Source organism: Myotis daubentonii, chromosome 2 (assembly GCF_963259705.1).
Source record: "Myotis daubentonii chromosome 2, mMyoDau2.1, whole genome shotgun sequence".
Classification (NCBI taxonomy): domain Eukaryota; kingdom Metazoa; phylum Chordata; class Mammalia; order Chiroptera; family Vespertilionidae; genus Myotis; species Myotis daubentonii.
The window spans coordinates 207,508,404-207,531,499 of NC_081841.1; the positions used below are offsets into that span (position 1 = coordinate 207,508,404).

The 23,096-nt window shown below is 39.2% G+C and overlaps 1 protein-coding gene across 10 annotated transcripts in view; it reads right to left on the bottom strand.

Annotated features, from left to right (window-relative positions):
- The window catches only part of DLC1 (DLC1 Rho GTPase activating protein), a 377,601-nt gene that overhangs the window by 281,743 nt on the left and 72,762 nt on the right, over window positions 1–23,096 (bottom strand). For all 10 annotated transcript variants that reach the window (XR_009451414.1, XR_009451415.1, XR_009451413.1 and 7 more), the window contains exon 3: window positions 3,339–3,488. Coding sequence is in view for 7 of the 10 variants with exons in the window: in XM_059685536.1 (XP_059541519.1) it covers window positions 3,339–3,488 (150 nt within the window). In the remaining 3 variants the exon portion in view is untranslated. The remainder of the gene's footprint in view (window positions 1–3,338; window positions 3,489–23,096) is intronic.

The window sequence follows — 23,096 nt, forward strand, 5'->3', positions numbered from 1 at the left end:
AGTAATTTTAGATCAGTGATAATCAATTATCTTTTTTTTGCATGGAAAAGACAACAGTTTACCATAAGAGAAATATTAATTAAAATTTAAAATTGAGTCAACATTAAATGAATAGTCACAAAGAGCAGGTAATCTATAAACTTCAAATGCATAAGTAGCAGGTAATTTACTAGTATAAGTCATTTACATTCAGCCTTCATGTCCATCAGAAATCTTTCGCATTAATTTTACCTTGTTTATGAATTGATTAGATAAATAAAAAGGTAACTTTGTATCTTTCTAACAATACAATAATTCTGAAGTTAAATGACAATTCTTTAAAAATCTACCATTTATATGTTTTATCTTTTAAAGACAATACGTTACAGCTATTTTCTGCCTCAATTTCACCAACTCTATGTAGAAGGTAAGTTATCATTATTACTTGACAGATGATGAAGCCGAGGCTTAAGACAACTAACTTGACCAAGTTCACATTCTGTGTCGGAGCTGGCATTAAACTCAGATCTATTCGACCCCAACTTGTTAGGCTCTATCAAGAGAGCTCCTTTAAGTCTTTACCTCTACCCTTATTTTAATATATATTTTTCACCTTGCAGACATTCTTAAAGATTCCAGCCTATATTATTCTTTAAATATTTTATTAGAAGTAGAATTCGCTCCAGCATTTTCTCATAAGGAATCTCAGTCTGAGCTCGCTGTTTCATTGCAAGTCTTGTCCGCCCTGCTAAACTGTAAGTTCACAGTGCAGTATGAGGGTGCGGCAGAGGGAGTTTCTCTGAATCTGGGACAGTGCTTCTTGGTGGACAATCAAGGTCATAATCATTCTGTTATAATCTCTTTAGTCCATGGCACAATTATCAAAAGTAATGGAAAGCGCCTGTGGAAAATATTTTGGCGATGAGAGAATTTTAAAATTAGCTTTAAATACCAAGGAACAGAAATAAAAAAACAAGGGATGACCTAAAAAAAAACCCATATTAGACCAAAAAGAAGTTTTGAGGGCTACAGGATAAATTTTATTCATTTTTAGCCAGCGTCTGGTATGAGTGAGTACATGGGAGAAGGAAAGGGAATTAACAAACACCCAGTTGTACTCTCTGCCAGACCTGTGCAATGCATCTTACATACGTTCTTTCATTGGCTCCTCCCAACAGGCCATTAGGTAGGAAACAATATCTCCTTTTTCACGCAAACGTGAAGGTAAAAAAAAAAATTAAAGGATTTTCTTGTGTTCTCAGACATTTAGCTGTAGAACTGCCCTTTGGACCCAGGCCTGCAGGTCCCAACGTTCATAATGTTTCTTCTATATTATTTTGCCTTTTCCATGTATCTGTTGAACGGAATACTTGGAAGTAGATCTTGATTTACAGAATGAGCCCTTATTAGGCAATGGTGGTGATATTCTATGACATATAATACAAAATCCAATTTATACTTTAAAGAGAGGTAGAAGATGTAGAGATGGGCAAATTCCAAAATCATCACCCACATTTGCTCCTGTTTTTCTTTGTCTTTACTAGTCAACAAAGGAACATGTCTAACAGGTAAGGGCTATGTTATTCTCCGACATGAAGACAACAATATGGAGTTGTATTTAGCAGAAATATGAGCTATGGATTTTCTCCTACATATTTGGGGATTGAGGAAAGTTTAATGTAGAGGGAAAAGTAGAGAGAATAAAGAGATAGTAAGAGATGAACAATTCACACCAGACAATTTTAAAAGAGAAAATGTGTTCTATGCCTACATTAATAGCAAAGAAGTACTAAGGATTAAGGACCTCCTATTGAAAAATATGGTTATGTCTGGCTTTAAAAATATTTATGAACATGAGTATGATACTTCTATATACCCTTCATATGTAAACAAGTTTAAACATCCCTTCTTATTGGTCTTCAGATTACTTTCATTGTATTTCCACCAGGGATGAAATAATTGATGTCTGGGAAGACAGAGGAGATTTAGGGAAGACTTCACTGTAAAGAAAATATTTGAGATGAATCCTGAAGGATACAAAAAAATTATCCAGAAGGTTATAGGCAAAAATAAAAATGCCATTCCTACTGGCTTTCTGGTCGAAGTATTTAATTTCATATTCACTTTTAATTATTTTTTTTTGTTCAAGCTATTAGATTTCCATTATAGTCAGCAAGAGCAAACAGTATAGTGTAGTGGTCATATGACATGGCTCTGGATTAAGACTGGCTGAGTTTGTATCCCGTCTCTGATACATATAATTACTAACTTCTCCATACTTTTTACTCACTTGAAAAATGTTATTAGGAATAATATGTTAATATATGTAAAAAACTTATAATAATATACAGTATATACTAAAATAATACTAAAGATTATTTTAATTTGTTTATTGACTTTGAAATATTCTGTCCCACAGTCAGACTGAGTCTTGAATAACTACAGAATCAATTGTAGAACTACTGTATACTAATGAAAAGATTTGATATAGAACAGTTCTATTTTGAAAGGTGCTCAAATTTATATATAGAATTGTCTATCCCTTTTCTCTTAGGTAAATGCATAATTTCTTGACTTAATGTGTCCATCATTGCATAATGAAAATAACAGATTAATTGAAAAGAAATGCATGGCTTAATTATAAATACATCTATATCACATTTGCTAATTTCCAAAATACAAGCCATTTAATATGGAACTAATATTAAATATGCTAAGTGTATAGTCAGTCCAGAATCTGTGTCTTTCAAATTTTGAGTGTCGGAATCTCTGAGGAGTGTACATCTTATGTAAAATTAATACACAATAGGACAAAATAATCACCTCTGTCCTACTTATTGTATTTCACTGAGTTAGTTTTAGAGTATTTTCAAATTGATCTAAATTCTTTCCTTTAGTATTCTGGATGGGTCTCTCCACCCATCCACCCATTCATCCATCCACCCATTCATCCATGCAGCAAATATTTATAATCTTCTACATGAAATGTAAATTTGTAGGCACTGGAAATAAAATACTAAATAAGATAGACATAACATTGCTATTTGTGTTTATAGCATATCATTGAATACTGATAATTAGGGAAACAACCGTATGAAGAGGATTTAATCACTTAGGAAGCATAATTTCCCAGAGCGAACCTCTTTGTCTAACTAATAATAACCAATTTTCGTTTGAATCACACCCTTCTCTTATGACTCTGCATGAAACACAGAAGTATTTGAGTGAGTTTTATGGAACATGTTTAGGGTCGCATGTGGGTAGATGCTGCCATTAAGGATGTTTCATGTGTAAGAGGGACTGATGAAGTAAAGCGATAGCATGCCCATGGGAACAGAAGTGGAAAGCGGAAGGCTCACAGGGACGTGCCGCCGCAGGTTGGTTGGCGTGCTGGATGTAGAGGAGCTGGTGCTGAGAGCGTTCTCAATGTCCTGGTCAAGTTGGTCCAGTTTCATAATTAGCAGCACCATGGAGTCAAGCCGCGCCCTGTCTCGATCTTCTTTTATTTCCTGAGGAACAGAACATGTTGTTATGAATCTAAAAGGCCATTTCTTGGAAAGAATAAGAAGTGCCCTGTTCTTCCATGTGACAAAAAGGACACTGAATAATAGGCAGTCTTCTACTTAAGGGGAAAGAGAAGTTCTGTTCTGCACCATCAATGGTCTCTTCATTGGGAAGATACTAACCAACTGCCAAGAAAGCATTTGACATGAATATTAAATGCATACCCTTTGGATCAAGGCGCAGTGAAAAGGAAGTACAACATCAATGAGCACTGATACATATGTACGACTTTCCAATGAATTATTCTTAGAAAAAGTTATACTTCTCTTGTCCAGGACAAATCCATTGTAACATACTAATAAATTATTTGTGGTTAGACATTTCAGGAGACACATTAGAGAATATTTTTGGAAGACTACTTCTGAGTATAGGAAAAAAATAGGAACCAAATCAAATGAGGCAGGCTTGCAGTTTGGGCAGAGAATAAGTTTTTGTTTCATTTTGTTGTTGTTGTTTTTGTTTGTTTGTTTGTTTTTGTGTTGTTGTTTTTTGCATGGGGCCATTTTCCTAGTGTTGCTTCAAGCTTTTATTGTCAATATTTTTTAGCAATCTTTTTTCCTACTCACAAACTTTTGAAAAAAGCCCACACAATCATATACATTTTTGTAAATTATGTTGGTTACTCATTCTAAATTCTCTATAATATAGACATATACTAATGAAAATACTGTTGCTCATAGAAATAGCTAAAGCTTCTTATTTACTAGAGTTATTTGGGCATGACTGCTTACTATTCTTGGATGTTCAAATCAAGTCAACTAATATTAGAAATCTTCCAAATTCCTTGTGTGTTGTGTAAGGTATCAGGGTTGGGTAGAGTATTGGGGGGAAAAGAAAGATCAGGAAAAGCGTAGTAAGATTCTATTGAGGGATGCGATGGAGTCAGAGAGAACACTTTGAGGGAAATTATCATTTGTGACTCATGTTGCCATCTTCTCATCTGTCTGAGATATCTACCTAGGTGAAATCAGCTTGGAAAGGACCACCAGTGGCAACCTCAAAGGGAAATAAATCACAACAGAAGCCTAAAGGGTGTGGGTATAAGGGAACAGGTTGGAGCCTTTGCTTAGGTGACGGCATTACTAGTGGCATGACTGAGCTATCTGAATCAGATCTTTTAGTTTGTTTTTTGACTTTTTTCTTTTAATCTTCCTCCATTCCCAAGCCACTGTTAGGAAGAACCATAAAAGAATAAGGACTAGGGCAATTTCATGGATTAATCTAATTCTATAGGGGTTTCTGAACCTCAAACAACTAGAGCAGATTATTAATGTTATAAAGAATTATCTTTAAGATGTCAAAGAATTGCTTTCCTAGATTAAGTTGGTTAAAGAATCATTAATTAAGTTAATATATAGATAAGTTATTTGTGCTTATCTACATATTAACTTAATTAATGATTAAGCTAAATTTGTGCTTCGTTAACAGATTAATGTCAAAGTGAAAGAGCTAGGACTCTTTCTACAAAGACATTAATTTTGAGAATAAATTAAGAATAGATTATTCAGTTTAATTCTCTTCTTGATAATCCAGAAAATGGAAAACTCTGACTGAATAGAAGACTCAAAGTCCCCTTAATTATTCCTTCAATGTGTTTGCTTGTATAATTCCTTTCCTTTAAAACCAAAGTTGTCTGACAAGGTATTGTTCTTTGCATCTCTTTAGTCACAGTTTTTGTGTGATTGTCTTTTGCTTCCCAGTTGTAACATCTTCAAGCACAAAAGTTACATTTTTCTACCTGGCACACATAGGGTCCAATTACACACACTGCCCATGCAAGATGTTTTCAGGGATAAGAATAATGAAGTCAATAGGAGCCAGTGAAATAACACCTCCCAAAGCCTTAGAAAATATATTTTGATATTTTTCCAGCTACTAAATTAATGTTGGATAAAGCAGTATATCCTGTAGCAGTAGTCTTAGAAACAATTTGTTTTTGAATTAACTGGATGTTGAGATTGTGTCTTAAAACCACTTTCAAATCCATGGGCTGAACATCAAATTATTTGAAATGATTTGCCAAAAGAAATAAAAGCAAACAGCTCTGGTCTGCAGTATTTCTTTAGAGAAATAGCCTATTGTTTTTCCCTTTCCTTCATGATGCTTCTCCTTCATCACCATTCCATTCAGCCTGACGTGTCAAGTACACAGGTCAGTAGCACATGTTACATACACGTCCATAAAACTTCACGAAATAGAATTGACTACAAATCAGATGCTTTGGATAAATATTATTGTTCTTGTTTTTAAAGCTCAAGTATTAATAGTTTTCAAGGTGCTAACCTTTCATACGTCCATGGCTGAGCTCCAGTAAGTAGCTTATGCCTGAAAACAGAAATGTGCACTTGCAGATTTTGGCTACATTCACTTCTACAGTGGAACTTTCATTGCATGCTGTCATTCCCGTCCATGAAGAGAAACTAACTTCTTAAGAAGTGAAGCTGCCTATTAACAAATTTTTCAGTATTTCAGTAACTTAACCCCCTTAAATCAAGGCCAAAATGCCAAATTCTCTTCCCTCCTATCTTTCCTTCCTTCTCTCCTGCAATCATAGCTGTATCCAACCACTATTAAAGGGATACAATATTCATCAGTGAATAACAAGTATAAAATCGCTGCTTTCCTGAATATTATAGTCAACCATGAGAAGATGAACAATGAAAATCAACATATTCTCAAACAAGACAAATATATGAAGAAAATAAAAAGGGTAACGAGACACACAGTAACTTTGGGGGTAGTGTCTCACTTTGTATAGGGTGGTCCAAGAGAGATTTCTGAGGATGTAGAGGAGAGACAGAGACAGAGATGGAGGTGGAAATGGAGAGAGAGAGAGAGAGAGAGAGAGAGAGAGAGAGAGAGAGAGAGAGAGAGAGAGAGAGAGATTTAGGCATCATGTATGTTCTTTTCAGCTTCTGCAACCAGGTTCCCATTCCTTCCCAAAACTATATTTTAGAAGAACACCAATGATCACAAATCAATTGCAAAAAACCTTTAAAACATCTAGTCCAGGTCTTTACTGAACAATTATCCAAGACATTTTTATTGGCCATCTACTATGTGCTATATATCATTCTCTAGGAAGCTACCTATTTCATATTTGTACAGTTACAATCTTTAGGAGTGTTACAAAGTCAAATTCTGCCTTCCTTTAACTCCCCAAGTCCTTCCTGCAGAACTAGATAGCATAAACAGTGTCCATTCCCTGAAATATCCTTTCAATTATTTGAAGAACTCAATTATGCCCACTTTTACCTTTTCTAGGTCGATCATCTTCAGTTCCTTTCATTATTTCACATATAACATGCTTCCAAATTTTCACTAGTTTTGTCAACTGTTCTCTGGACATGATAAAATTTTGTCCATGACCCAAGTAATGGTTGGTGCCCAGAGTTAACATATTACTGTATGTGTTCTCTGACCAAGGCAGAGGAGGCAAGTACCTTCCCCCATGTTCTATAACCTTTTTAATGCAGCCTAAGATGAAGGGCCTGTTTAGAACACGGGCAGGCTATTCTTATTGGGATAGCCATAATCTGCTTTTTGAATGAAGAAACAGTGTTTAGTGGACTGTCAGCTGACCTTGAGCCAACGGTATGATCTATGCCTCCTTTTCCCTATATGTGCCTGCGTCCTGCTAAGAACAGAAACATCCTGTTGTCTCGAGAATGTAACCAGCTGTTGTCAAGGTATGGATAATATATGCAGCTACCATGGGAGAAAAAATCTCTTTCAGACACAAGTCAGTGGCTACTTAGCCAAATCAGGAGAGAGACTTCTGTTCGATTTGATTTGTTATCAAAACCTAATATGGCTAAGCCACCTGGTGCTCACTGAGAAATTTGAAAGATGCTCCTTATTTATTTCAACAGCTATTGGGTCCATGGGCAGTGAAGCCACTTTGATCACCTGGCCTCTGGGGTAGAGATATACTGGGCTTTTAGGGGGTCATCCTCTCCAGGAAGCCTCTGAACAGGGGCCTATACTACCCTTCTTTCCTTGCATCGGGGGAAGAGAATTCCAACCCGCCTCTTTCTTCAGATGCTCTTTATTGAACAATACAGAACACAGCACAATTGGGGGGTGGTGAGGCGATGCAATGACAAGGTATTTTACAGACTGGGCAGATATGAAGACCAGTGAAGGGGGGTGCCTCCCCAAGAGGCCCACAGGCTCTGTTTTCTTAATCTAAACACTTGGAAGAAAAGCAAAAAAAAAAAAAAAAAAATTTAGTAAAACACCCAGATGCTTCCAAAGAGTGGATATTTGGCTGAGCAAATACAGCATTGCCTGAATGTTCTGCTTGTCAATGAGTTGTGGCATCAGAGACAGCCGTAATAAATTAAAGGCTAGGCCAGGAATAGAACTAAGACTTCCTGATTCATAATCCAAGGTTCTGGCTCCTACACTGTCTTTGATTCCATAGGCATCTTACTGGCTATTCTGGGCTGGTCATGCTCCCTGCTCCCCCGTGAAAGAAAGGGACCTTTTAGCAAAAGACTTGGCTCAACTTCCTTCTGAATTATTTGATCTGTAGCCAGCTGGACTAGTATGAAATCTCATATTAGTGTTATACATTTTATTTGACAATAAATTCCTCATTCTAGACTTTCCTTTCTTAAAATAATATCCTGCCTAAAGAACCAGAAGTTTATTTACTCTCTTTTTTTTTCTTCACAAGCAGTAAAGATTTTTCATTTGAGTCGACAGTAAGATAGAGTTAATATAATTATCCTATGTCAGAGTTTCTAGGCAAGTTAAACAAAGTCAGCCTTAATTTTTTATTCCTGTGCATTTCAAGCTGCAACTTATGCAGAATGGGAGGTAAGAAAACAAGCCAGCAACTATTTCCTATTTGTCAGATATAGTCTGTTCAACTACAAAATCTTTGCCTATTATCTATAATGAATAACATGTGCCACTATCATTTTAATATTAGGTGGTGAAGAGTGACAAGTAATCCTCATTTGAAGTTGCTGCAAGGAATCTTTTAACTGGAATGTAAATGGTGGCCTTATAGTGAATGCTTATGGTCACTCCCTATTTATCTCCTCCCACTTATAAGGCCTGGGAAGAAAATAGGTCTCTCCTTTGCTTGATTTTTAAACTCCAACTAGACTACGGACGGGGCATTTCTGAGCTGGGGCTTTTGTAAATTGCACACAGAGGTTCCTGAATAGTTTCAAAGGACGTTTTTGCAGCTGGTCCTAAAGAATGCTCAGAAGAGGCAGGTGTGAACCAGGCAGAGAACTGTGTGGGCAGCGATTCCTCGGTCCAGGGAAATCTTCCTCCACTGGCTTCAAAGGCCCATTTTTGGGGCTGGGATATACTTTGTATCTAAATTATCTGGTATGCATTCTGAAACCAGTTTTCACTTTAAGTGCTAAAGGTGGAGATTGACATTCAGGGTTACTTAATACATTGACAGACACAAAGCACTATCTGAAAATCCGATTCTCAGTAGTTCTTTTTAAAAAGTTTTTATTGTTGAAAGTATTACTTAGGTCCCCGGTTTTTCCCCATTGATTCCTAATAACCCATCCCTGCTCTCAATAGTTCTCTGCTTGGGTTCAGGTATTAAAGGAGACAGGACTTTTTCCTGGTTTAAAAACATAAGAAAAATATCTATTAAACATTAAAATTCCATAAAATGTTTTCAGGAATATAATGAGGTCTTTCCTTTGCAACAAACAAAGACATAAGTAAAGTTTATTATTTTTTTGATAAAAATGACTTAATTTAGAAAAAATGTCTTATATTGACTTGACTTTGGTCAACTTACCTAGTTTTACTTCTCATCACTCTCCCTGATCTTGTCCATGTTCCTCAAGTGTCAGTTATCCTGTGGACCACCACTCTATATCTCTTAATATTTTTCTTTAATTAGGCTCACCTTTTTACAGTTAAGGATGTATTTTTAATATATAAATGCTGTATAGATAATCATATCTTTCTGATGCATATCAAATTACAAAATTATCAAAATAACAAATCCTTCTACTATGTGATGTAATCTCCCATAAAACATAGTATGTTTTGGAAAATGGTCTGCTAAAGAACTGAACTTCCTTTGGCTTCTTGAATATTCCATGCTTGTTCTCATTTGCATTTAGGATCGCCAATAAAAGTATAGCATGAGCAATTAAATTAAAGTTTTAGAAAAACAAAAATATTTAATTTTGGCATATGTACAAATATTGTATGGGGCCATATTGCTTGGGACATATTTACATGAAACCATTTGTTGTTGTTGTTTATCTGAAATTCAAATGTAACTGGGAATCCTGTGCTTTTTCTGGAAAAATTCTATTTTTGACCCATGTAATAATACTCCTTTGGCTTAACACACTTCCCTGCTGCAGGATGTCAGAGGAAACCCTTAGTTTTAAGTACAATGCCACTCCAATAGAGAGGTCTTTGACATGGTTGTTTCATTGAATGAATAAACAGTAGTTGCCGCTTAAGTTTAGTTACACAACTTCAATGAATGGAAATGTTCTTTTCTCAGTATCTTATTCAGTGTTATAATCCTAGGCAAATCTAAGACTTGCCATTTTGTTTTGTTTTTTAGTAACAAAATAAATGGTGAAAAATGTGAGGCTGCTCTTGTGATCATTTTAGAATTGCAGATTTACTTAAGTTGTTAATGCAGTGGTTCTCAACCTTCCTAATGTCGCAACCCTTTAACACAGTTCCTCATGTTGTGATCACCCCCAACCATAAAATTATTTTCGTTGCTACTTCATAACTGTAATTTTGCTACTGTTATGAATTGTAATGTAAATATCTGATATGCAGGATGTATTTTCATTGTTACAAATTGAACATAATTAAAGCATAGTGATTAATCACAAAAACAATATGTAATTATATATGTGCTTTCCGATGGTCTTAGGCGACCCCTGTGAAAGGGTCATTCGACCCCAAAGAGGTTGTGACTCACAGGTTGAGAACCAGTGTGTTAATGTTTTGTACTAAATCTTCTGGGGATGAAGAAGTTTATAGTCAATTTTTATATATTTGTTCACTACTATCACATGAGGTACGTCTGTGGCTTTTTTTTTTTGCTTTGTTTTGTTTGTTGTTATCCTCACATGAGGACTTTTTTCCCATTGCTTTTCAGAGTGAGTGAGAGGGAGTGAGGGGAGAGAGAGAGAGAAAGAGAGAGAGAGAGAGAGAGAGAGAGAGAGAGACAGAGAGACAGAGAGAGAGAGAAAGAGAAACATCAACTGGCTGCCTCCCCATGCTGGAGATTCAGCCCAAAACCTGGAGTTGTGTACTGACTGTGAGTTGGACCGGAGACCTTTCAGTGCGCTGGATGACGCTCAACAGCTGAGCCATGGGCCAGGGCATATAGCATGAAACTCTTTAGGTACCAAATAAGCACTATACAGGCACCACAGCAAACTTCTGTATTTCTATATTTTATGCATATATACAGAAGCACAAAAGAAAGATCTGGAAGGATACCCATCCTTGGGTTTTAAAAAAAATATATGGATAAAAATAAATGACAATTAAATTCCAGGATGTATATAATTTACTTTTAACATAAATATTTCTTTTATTGATCTTTTTTCAATGATTACTAATTTAAAAAAGAATAACTAGTAAGCAGTAGTTCTCTTATATCATTAAGCATTTCATGCACAAATCGTCTCCTTAATCAATTTTTAAAGTTCACATGAGAACAGACGGGGCCCCATGCTTCTCTGTAACCACTGAAGTACCTAGCACAGGAATGCACATAGTAGGACTCAACAGTATTTTTTTATTAAGTCACAATTAGTTGCCTACTAAGACCCAATTTTTAATGACCATCAAGATAATATTGCCAATCTCTAAAAGTCAAAGTTTCTAGAGAAAAAAAAGCAGGAATAGCTATAATGGGAACTTTTTCTCTTTAATTGTAGAGAACTTTCAGATGCACTGATTAGAAAATGTGCTGGCAAGAGAGTGGTTCATTGTTTGTGACCTTACGAGACTCACCACTCTAAAACGTCTTTGTGGTATAACTTTTCTAGGGAAAGGGACATTTGAAAAAGAGCCTTTTGCTTCCAAAATCTTGAGGTTACTCATCCTCTAATTCCCTGAGATCATTAAGACCTGTTTGTTTGCCTTTCTCTTGTGCATAAGGAAACCAAACAATGCCTTCTTCTTTCCCAATATGGTAATAACTCAACCCAAATTTCTGCCTAGGGAATCTAGCACGCTGAAGAAAGCATTTTCCTTATCTATATATCGTGCTTGTTCTCCATAAAAACTATGTAATCATAAAAGGGATCCAATGTTTATATGATTTTTAATTCAAATGGTCAAATTCAATAATATGCGAGTCTCTTGTGGAGTTGATTTGCCCCGATTTCCTATGATGAGTAGTAATTCTTTGGCTTATCAATCATATAAACACCAATAAGTACAAGTGAAAATGTGACCGGTAAGGCTTATGAGTTAGAGAGCTTACACGAATAATGTTAAATGGGATTTAAAAATGGGATTCAGGTTTTCTTAAAATATTATGGTTTGAAATATATAATGAGGGTTGAACCAATAATTTAAAAAACTTTCTGTGTTTTCAAAAGGTGGGGTTTAGGACAATACAGTATCACTCTTCTCAGAAGCCCAAGGTAGATGAAACAGTACTTAGTGATAAAATTCTATTTTTGTGGTAAAATAATGAAACAGACCAAAAAGTAGTAACTTGGAGCTGGAAAGGACCTTAAGTATCATGCAGTGTTTTTCCTAATACAGAATTGTCTAAGATTAGTAATATCAAGAAACAATTGCCATCCTAGGTTTTGACTAAAGGAGAAGGTAGCTGGAGAGAAGGTTAAAATATACCCTGAAAAACTACACCTGATAACTGCATACATTAGTTGACAGATGGGTATTTTGGCTACTGTAAGTCTCTTCTTTTTGAATGTTTAAGTTACTCTTGGCCCATTAGCAAATTTAGTCCTGGTTTCTGGGAGGTGGTTGTATAAACTCCCCCACCCCCCATATTTTTAAAGCAACTATTATATAGATAACACCGTGTTGTGTACAAGAGATCAAACAAATCCTCTCTTCTTTCAAGAATTTTATATAACATTTAGTAGACTGACATGCACACAGCTACAAGTAAATGGAATGACTTTGCGTTTAGTGTTAGAACAAAATTCTATTAAAGAAAGCAAACATATAAACCCAAACAAAACTAAATAGAACAATAATTTAAAAAAAGGGGGGGGGAAGAGATTCTATTCAGGTGAAATGGGGTAAGACTCATAGAGAAGACAAACCGAGTTAGTAAGACTGGGAAGACGGAAGGCATGAAAGTGCAAGGTGTGCTGTGATATAATAGGACATAAAGCATGTTAACAACAGGTTTGCATTCTGCTTGAGTTGAGCAGTGGTGTGAGACCAGCTCTGGCTAAAGTGTTGTGCAAAGCACAATGAAAGATATACACTCAACATACTTAAAGATTTGTTATATTAGATTGAACTGTATTGGTTTGCCTTGTCCCCTGAGCTTACCGTGAATATTATCTCCATTTTCTCTTCACCCACCAACTCCCCTTTTCCAGATCTTCCTTATGCTATTTTTACAAGGAAAATAATTATGTCTTTGAAAAATATATCGAAAGTGGGAAAAGAAAAATGCAACCTTTTTACTCTCTTCGCAGTCCCTGTTCCTGGGCAGGGTCACTTCTGTATGGGGTCTCTGGTGATGCAATATTTCCTCTGTCTCAAGGTGAATCTAGATATGCCATTTAAGTGACTTGCAGAAGTAGAGATGTTCTAGATGCTGATAAGGAGGGTCCTCTGCTAGGTCAAACCTCACTGTTCTTGGTGGCCAACAGTTGAGTCCTAACATAAAGCATCCATGATGATATATTTTTATATATGTCAAATTGCAAGTCACTCTTGAAGCATTCTGGGACTATTTAATCAGAAATGGTATTTCCACACAATTTCTGCTTTGGTGTGTGTCATTACTCAATGTAATGAAATTGTATTCAAATTTTATTCAACAACAGAGTTTGCTGATGACAAAAAGCCAAATATATGAAAAAGCATGGATCTTCCAGTAAACCTGTCACCATTATTGATACAATAATTGGAAGGACATGCTCTTCTACTGAGAGTAAGTTAAAGGTAGGACTGGATGGTTTTATTCTAAATGTCTCCTTGTGGATTGAGAGTGTTGATCCATTACAGACGTAGAAAGTCCAACCAAGGGGAAAAATAGGAATTACAATTTCCTTATTTTTAAGATTCTGTTCTTTGTTCATCAAAATAGAACCCAATGTAAATTTTACTATAACTAAGATAATAGGAAGTAAATAAAATGATCCTAAGAAATGTCTTTATTCCATTAGTAGGACTTTTAAGGTGACAGTTCCTTATGTCATTGAAAATAGCAATACTTCCATCAGACAGTTTCTATGAACTATGAAAGTTAGAACAGAATAAAATTACTTGTTGTCGTACCTGGAAAAACTTAACAGTAATGCTGAAAAAAGTCAGTTCTCTATTATTTGCCTTACGATATTTTTTGTTCACTTGGTCAGAAATTGGCTACTTGATCGAACTGACCTGCTGTGAGCAAGTACTTATAACAAGCAACTTGTGCATTTACTAACATAATGGCCAATGCGTACTGAGTATAAGTGGCCATCAATATAACACATATGCATTCATTGCTAAATTTTGTGAGGGAGCGAGCTGTGAGAATTCCATGAACTCCCTCCCATGCCACGTCTAAGAATATTGTTGAAAAGCCCTCTAAGATGTTAGGACACGCTCCTCCTTCGGAGTTTCTAGAACACAACGTGCCGCAGCACAAGCCTTGGGAAGAAAGGGTCATTATCTCCAAGGGAAACATGCGCGCGCCACAGATGCGCGAATCAAGCTGCTGTTTCCCACAAACTCCCCGGCTCCTCTTGAGCACAGGAAGGGGAAGAAAAACCCTCTAAAAAATTAACCACATGTTAGTATTGAAACGCTGCCAGGAACACAGACAGCCCTAGAGGGTTTGTTTCAAATCAATGTTGACGGAGCCGTGTGGTGGGTCAAGAGAATGGCACATCTTGCTCCCAGAGTTCACAGGGCCGAGTATTTTCATTCAACCAGAGAGGAAAACGCAGGAAACAAACAGCAGCGGTGGGAAGGACACCGGCAGCACGAACAGCCTGACATTTTGAGATTAATGTACAGTAGACAGTGACTCACTCTCTCAATCACGCGCTCATATACTGGAAAGAGGGGCTGTGCATGGGCAGAAGGGGACATGGGGAATGACGAATCCTCCTGGTGAATCAAACTGTTGCATTTTGCTGAAATTTTTGAAGTATTGGGTCACAACCATTATTATACCATTTTGTAGCAAAATGTCACATTACCATGTTCAAACTGATGGTAGTTGAATGTACATGAAGCAAAAACATCTCACAGTCCCCTAAAAACTATTTCTCCCCCTTTTTTTATTAGACCAATTTGACTGGGTACAAATAGAGTAGCTGTCCATGCTTAATACTCCAAATTACTGTTAAGTAACAGTCAATTATTAATAAAGAAATTATAGCTATTATGTAAATAAGCATTTAACATTAACTGTCAAGTAGTGGATATTCCACAAACTGCTTCTCCCTTATTTTCTGAGTCTCAATAGTGTTTTTTCAATTATATGTTGCTATATAGATGTGCAGGGTTTTTATTAGCATCAACCGCAGTGGTAATTGCATGCCAGTCTTTTTTTAGTTATCTGAATACTTAACTTCTATATCATAATAAGTATTTTCTTTTTATATCTCAAATAAAATTCTTCTGACACACTCTCTGTATTCAAATGAACCTCAATCTCAGTCTCTTTGCCTGTTTTTCTCTCTCTGTGCCATCTTGGTTTTGAGGATCATAGAACTTAAAGCTTGAAGGAGAAAATGAGACCAATCAGAGTATCTTTCTCTTTAAACAGATAGGACAATGGAGGCCTGGGAGACGCTTCTTAGCAAGGACAAGGTAGGTCTAAACATCAGCCCTTTCTCCTCTGAGATCTGTGTCCCACTGTTTTCCCATGTACTTAGTATCTTACAGGGACTCCTGTACTAATATTGCCCGAGTCTGTGTAATTCTTTCCTTCTCTTTGAAAATTGCCTACATCTGCCTGTCCCCCTAGGATCCCTTCAATTCCCCCTGCAGTTACTTATATTGAGGCCCTATTGTCGGTTTCTTGTAGTATCACAGGTTTTCCTTAGATTTGTCCAATGTTAGCCTATACCTGTCACTTTTAAGTATTCATTCCCCTGACCTTTGTCTGATGCAGATGGGACCCAAACTTTCATTGGTACTTTAGGACTTCTTGCTCTTTGCTTTGATTCCATACTCCGCGTGTTATTCTTTCACGACTGTGCAAATGTGGTGAGTAGCTCCCAACTCGTCTCCTTGTCCACCCAGTAAAATGCCTCCCTTTATAGGGAAGGTCCTAGGTATCCTGCTGCTTCCCCCAAACTTTGGCCCCTCCCATCAAGGTTGTCTCACAGCTCTTGGTCAGTTTCTGGCCCTTAGGGCCCTGTCCCAACACTGGACTGTTCTGTCCTATCCTTGAGGCATCCCACACAAGGACAACGGGCTCAGCTCTGGAGGATCACTGTAGTCTCCACCCATTTCTCCTTTCTTCCAACGTGTGTCACCTTCTCCTGAATGCAACGTAATTCCACACCTAATACTATAGAATCGGATTTTCTTAGCATCTGTGAAGATTAAACAAATCATTCTTGGTATGTTTCTGCCTCTGTCAGCTTGAAATCTGTGCTACTCTTCAGCTCAGAATTCACCCCTTTTCCTACTTCATGTGGAAATGCCATATTCATTCTCCAGGGCCTAATTTATTAGTCATTCCCTCTGACTCCTTTCTTATTTCCTCTTCTCCCAGAATGAAACAATTCTTTCCCACTGCCCTCACAGGCCCCGTTCTCTTAGTCATTTTTGTCTATTTTCTTAAAAAAGTTTGGGAGCTTCTTGGGGTCAGAAATAAATCTGACCTTTAAACAAACCTTTAAATTATATGCCTTTGTCTTGAGCGTTGCACAATTTCTGCTCTTGTTACAAAGAAACTCAATTTAGAATAATGTCCTCTTATGCTTTTGCCCTCTCAAAGCACCTAATAAATGTTAAGTACACGGTGGTCACGAGATATACTGACTGCTTGACAATCTGGCTAGAAACCCAGTAGCAGAGTTTCCAGTTTGGTCACAGAGAGAAAAAAAACTCATATGCAAATTACTTTTGGGAACAAGCTAATCTGATTAAAATTTAGGGCTCAGGAAGGAAAGGCATTTAGATTTCTTGTTAGTTTTTTCATTTCAGCCATTTCTAGGTCTTTATATGGGTGTGAGCTGGTGTGAAAAAATAAGGTGGCGAAAGAGAACAGGAATGACAGATGCAAACACGTTCATTGGGTCGCCGGAAATCACAGGATGGGGAAACACATCATTGGCAAGAGATGCTGCTATGTGTTCTACTTTACTCATAAATTTTTTTTCAAGTGCACACGTGGCCCTACTTTAGCATTCCTCTAATTGTTATTTGAGGATTTAATAGGGATTTTTAAATTTGAGATGTTAATAGGCTTGACTTGAGAAAAATGAATAATCAAATAAATTTGTGAAATTCTGTTTCCTATGCGATTTACTTTCCATAATTCTTTACTGAAACATTCTAATGTCTACTTTCATACTGAAAGCTTTGAGAACTCATGCAGTAAATAAAGTTATATAGCTTTATTTAACTAAACATTTTTCATTCATATCTGAGCATGGAAGCCTTTTATCTACTTGTTTGTTTTTCTATTAGTTTGAGGAATGCTGACCAACTACTCCAGGGTGACTTGAGTTCAGAAGAGAAGTACACCCCAGGAGATTGCGGGATGCCTTCTCTCCATCTGTTATGTGTCTGAGAGGTAAGAAATAGTTATCCAAGGCAAATTCCCTACAGGGTGGCCTTCCGAGTGGAAATGACCTCTGAAGAGCTCTCCGGATACTGGTCATAGCTAACGGCTGAAGGAAATCCATTTTAACAAAGCAGTGCTTTTCAAACTTAAATATATATATATATATATATATATATATATATATATGTTTATTGATTTCAGAGAGGAAGGGAGAGGGAGAGAAAGAAACATCAATGATGAGAGAGAATCATTGATCAGCTGCCTCCTGCACACTGGGGATCAAGCCCACAACCCAGGCATGTGCCCTGACCGGGAATCGAATCGTGAGCTCTGGTTCATAGGTTGATGGGCAACCACGGAGCTCCGTTAGCCCGGCAGTGCTTCTCAAACTTTAATCACATACAAATAACTTGGAGATCTTGTTCTGCCGGGAGCCGGTCCATCCTTGCTGTTTCAAGGGACCTGGCATATATGGCATATGGTTCTTAATATATTTGCTCACCTTCTTGGCGCTGTGTTTTAACCAAGGTCACCTCTCCGAGAAAGGTTGAATCCCCAGGTAGGGATTTTCCCCTGAAGTTAGGGAGGGAATAAAACCCCTCAACTAAGTGCCAGGCGGGTAATTAATCCCTTTAACTACGAACAATCATGCTTAAACTACATAATCTTTTCTCCCTGGAATGGAGATAAGAAACGCCCTAACCTTTGTAATAGAGATTGATAGGATTGAATCAACTGGTATAAATACAGTTGTAACAAGACAGAAACACACAGAACTCAGAACAAGACAGCAAGAGACAGAACTCAGACAGGGCTTGGAAGACAGGACCAAGAGAGACAGAGCCTAGGCACAGAACCTACACAGAACGTTCTCTAGAGACAGAAGAACTTCGCTGGAGAGAGCATGCCGGAGGATCCTGGACAGGGACTGGCCTCGGAGCCTAGAGACAGAGCCTAGTGGGAGAACATGGCAAGGGATCCTGGACTGAACCTGACTACAGAAATTGGCAAGAGAACCTGACTAGAACCTGGTGACTGAACCTGACTGGAGTACCTGGACAGAACCTCTCTGGAGAGCCTAAGCAGAACCTCTCTGGAGATCGAGACCAGAACCTGGCTGGAGATCCTGGCTGGAGATCCTGGCTAGGCTGCTGATCAACTGAACGCTGTCTCCGTGTCATTCCTTCTTCGCCGACTCCGTCCACACCTTTGGGAACCCCTGGACCCGCTGGGGTTGGACCCCGGCATATGGCGCCGGAACAGGGACCCCTAGGTAAGCGCCCTGCACTCGGGACGGATCGGACTCCACCATAGGAAGAGGGTGGATAGTCTTCGCCGACTCCGTCCACACCTTTGGGAACCCCTGGAACAGGATTCCCTTAGGTAAGCCCCCCCATTGAGAACCCCACACTCGGGACGGATAGGACTCCACCGTAGGAAGAGGGTGGATAGTCTTCGCCGACTCCGTCCACACCTTTGGGAATCCCTGGAACAGGATTCCCTTAGGTAAGCCCCCCCCCCTTGAGAACCCCCACACTCGGGACGGATAAGACTCCACCAGGGTGCTACAGACCCCCCTATAGAGGATAAATAGGGTAAGAAGGTGGATAGTACAGAACTTAGATTGAGAAGATGTGCTATACTGAGTCCAAAGAAAGAAGACTCTGTATTGATCTTTACATTAAGAAGATGTGCCATACTGAGTCTAAAGAAATAAGACTCTGTATTGATCTTTTAACACATATGCTTGCTAGCAGAGGAATTAAGGTTACTCCCAGTCAGACAGAACATTTTATACAAGAAGTATGTCCATGCTTTTCTGAGGAAGGAAAGGTAAATGTAATGGCATGGGAGAAGGTAGGCCCAAGGAGCCTTATCCTTAACCCCACTGCAGCCTTTCTACCCTGGGAAAGTGCAGGATTGGCAAGCTCTCCCTGGGATGATAGATCAGGACTCAGGTAATAGTGGAAAGTGCCAATCCTACTCTTAAAATGGATATAAGAGAGCATTTGAGGTTTTTCTTTTTAATGCTTGCTTTTAAAAAATAAAAAAGGGGGAATTTGCCGGGAGCCGGTCCATCCTTGCTGTTTCAAGGGACCTGGCATATATGGCATATGGTTCTTAATATATTTGCTCACCTTCTTGGCGCTGTGTTTTAACCAAAGTCACCTCTCCGAGAAAGGTTGAATCCCCAGGTAGGGATTTTCCCCTGAAGTTAGGGAGGGAATAAAACCCCTCAACTAAGTGCCAGGCGGGTAATTAATCCCTTTAACTACGAACAATCATGCTTAAACTACATAATCTTTTCTCCCTGGAATGGAGATAAGAAACGCCCTAACCTTTGTAATAGAGATTGATAGGATTGAATCAACTGGTATAAATACAGTTGTAACAAGACAGAAACACACAGAACTCAGAACAAGACAGCAAGAGACAGAACTCAGACAGGGCTTGGAAGACAGGACCAAGAGAGACAGAGCCTAGGCACAGAACCTACACAGAACGTTCTCTAGAGACAGAAGAACTTCGCTGGAGAGAGCATGCCGGAGGATCCTGGACAGGGACTGGCCTCGGAGCCTAGAGACAGAGCCTAGTGGGAGAACATGGCAAGGGATCCTGGACTGAACCTGACTACAGAAATTGGCAAGAGAACCTGACTAGAACCTGGTGACTGAACCTGACTGGAGTACCTGGACAGAACCTCTCTGGAGAGCCTAAGCAGAACCTCTCTGGAGATCGAGACCAGAACCTGGCTGGAGATCCTGGCTGGAGATCCTGGCTAGGCTGCTGATCAACTGAACGCTGTCTCCGTGTCATTCCTTCTTCGCCGACTCCGTCCACACCTTTGGGAACCCCTGGACCCGCTGGGGTTGGACCCCGGCATATGGCGCCGGAACAGGGACCCCTAGGTAAGCGCCCTGCACTCGGGACGGATCGGACTCCACCATAGGAAGAGGGTGGATAGTCTTCGCCGACTCCGTCCACACCTTTGGGAACCCCTGGAACAGGATTCCCTTAGGTAAGCCCCCCCATTGAGAACCCCACACTCGGGACGGATAGGACTCCACCGTAGGAAGAGGGTGGATAGTCTTCGCCGACTCCGTCCACACCTTTGGGAATCCCTGGAACAGGATTCCCTTAGGTAAGCCCCCCCCCCTTGAGAACCCCCACACTCGGGACGGATAAGACTCCACCAGGGTGCTACAGACCCCCCTATAGAGGATAAATAGGGTAAGAAGGTGGATAGTACAGAACTTAGATTGAGAAGATGTGCTATACTGAGTCCAAAGAAAGAAGACTCTGTATTGATCTTTACATTAAGAAGATGTGCCATACTGAGTCTAAAGAAATAAGACTCTGTATTGATCTTTTAACACATATGCTTGCTAGCAGAGGAATTAAGGTTACTCCCAGTCAGACAGAACATTTTATACAAGAAGTATGTCCATGCTTTTCTGAGGAAGGAAAGGTAAATGTAATGGCATGGGAGAAGGTAGGCCCAAGGAGCCTTATCCTTAACCCCACTGCAGCCTTTCTACCCTGGGAAAGTGCAGGATTGGCAAGCTCTCCCTGGGATGATAGATCAGGACTCAGGTAATAGTGGAAAGTGCCAATCCTACTCTTAAAATGGATATAAGAGAGCATTTGAGGTTTTTCTTTTTAATGCTTGCTTTTAAAAAATAAAAAAGGGGGAATTTGCCGGGAGCCGGTCCATCCTTGCTGTTTCAAGGGACCTGGCATATATGGCATATGGTTCTTAATATATTTGCTCACCTTCTTGGCGCTGTGTTTTAACCAAAGTCACCTCTCCGAGAAAGGTTGAATCCCCAGGTAGGGATTTTCCCCTGAAGTTAGGGAGGGAATAAAACCCCTCAACTAAGTGCCAGGCGGGTAATTAATCCCTTTAACTACGAACAATCATGCTTAAACTACATAATCTTTTCTCCCTGGAATGGAGATAAGAAACGCCCTAACCTTTGTAATAGAGATTGATAGGATTGAATCAACTGGTATAAATACAGTTGTAACAAGACAGAAACACACAGAACTCAGAACAAGACAGCAAGAGACAGAACTCAGACAGGGCTTGGAAGACAGGACCAAGAGAGACAGAGCCTAGGCACAGAACCTACACAGAACGTTCTCTAGAGACAGAAGAACTTCGCTGGAGAGAGCATGCCGGAGGATCCTGGACAGGGACTGGCCTCGGAGCCTAGAGACAGAGCCTAGTGGGAGAACATGGCAAGGGATCCTGGACTGAACCTGACTACAGAAATTGGCAAGAGAACCTGACTAGAACCTGGTGACTGAACCTGACTGGAGTACCTGGACAGAACCTCTCTGGAGAGCCTAAGCAGAACCTCTCTGGAGATCGAGACCAGAACCTGGCTGGAGATCCTGGCTGGAGATCCTGGCTAGGCTGCTGATCAACTGAACGCTGTCTCCGTGTCATTCCTTCTTCGCCGACTCCGTCTACACCTTTGGGAACCCCTGGACCCGCTGGGGTTGGACCCCGGCATTGTTCCAATGCAGATACTGATTTAGTAGGTCGGGAATGGGGCCTGAGGTTTAGAATTTCTAATAAACTCTACGGTGATACTGATGATGTTGGCCTTGAGAAATTCTGTTAAGTTTCAAGGTAGTGGAATGCTGATAAAATGGACAAAGCCACTGAGCCATCGTGGACCCCGGCTCCATTATCATTCCGGGGAAAGGTTGGAGCTTCCTAGGCAAGGCACACTGCAAAGAACAGGCTGGAGGCCGCGGTTCGGCAGTGCCATGTGGTTGTTCGGGCCCCGCTCTGCCTTTCTCAGGATCAGATCTCTGTGCCAGCTCCATCACAGCCTATCACACTTGAACGAAGGGCAGTGGTGGAACTGCTTGCCTGCTCCCAGTCCCATCGGTATTTTCCCCAGAGTTTGCCGTTCTGGAAAGTCGGTGAGTTCTGCCTGGCCACTTGCTCCTGTTTATTGGATAGTCTTTTAGTAAAAATTTTCTGAATGAAAGGAGAATTGGGAAGTTTAAGAAATTAGGAAATAAGTCAGGAGAAAACTACCCATATTGTTCTTCAAATGGTCCTCCATACAATGGTCCTCCATACAATGGTCCTCTCCATACAATGCTCCTCCATACAATGCTCCTAAGCCATCAATCTACACTCCTTTTCTCCCTTCCCTCATCCCAGAGCTGCTAGGCTCAGTTAGTATGGTCTCTTCCTTAGTCTACTCATATGCCATGCTAAGTTCCTCCTTCATGCAAGGGCACAGGCTGTCCATCCATATATTTCCTTTCTTTATAATTCTTACTCAAATTGGAGCCTAACACAAGCTCTGCCTTCTTTATAAAACCTTTCCTGATCACCCCAAAGCACATACTACAATATAACCTGTATTACTATTTGTTTCTTATTTCATTTCCAATATTCTTGTCTCGTAGCTACACTTTAGGTTCTGAGGACAGAGGACATATCTTATTACTATTAGGTAAATTAAAATTTTTTCTTTTATTTTTTCCTCTCTAGGCTCTTCCATTTTCTGGTTTCATGTTTGGTGGGCAGCAAAAAAACACTTCTCTGAGGACTTAGCTCATTTTTGAAATACAAACATTGGACTAATTTGTGGTT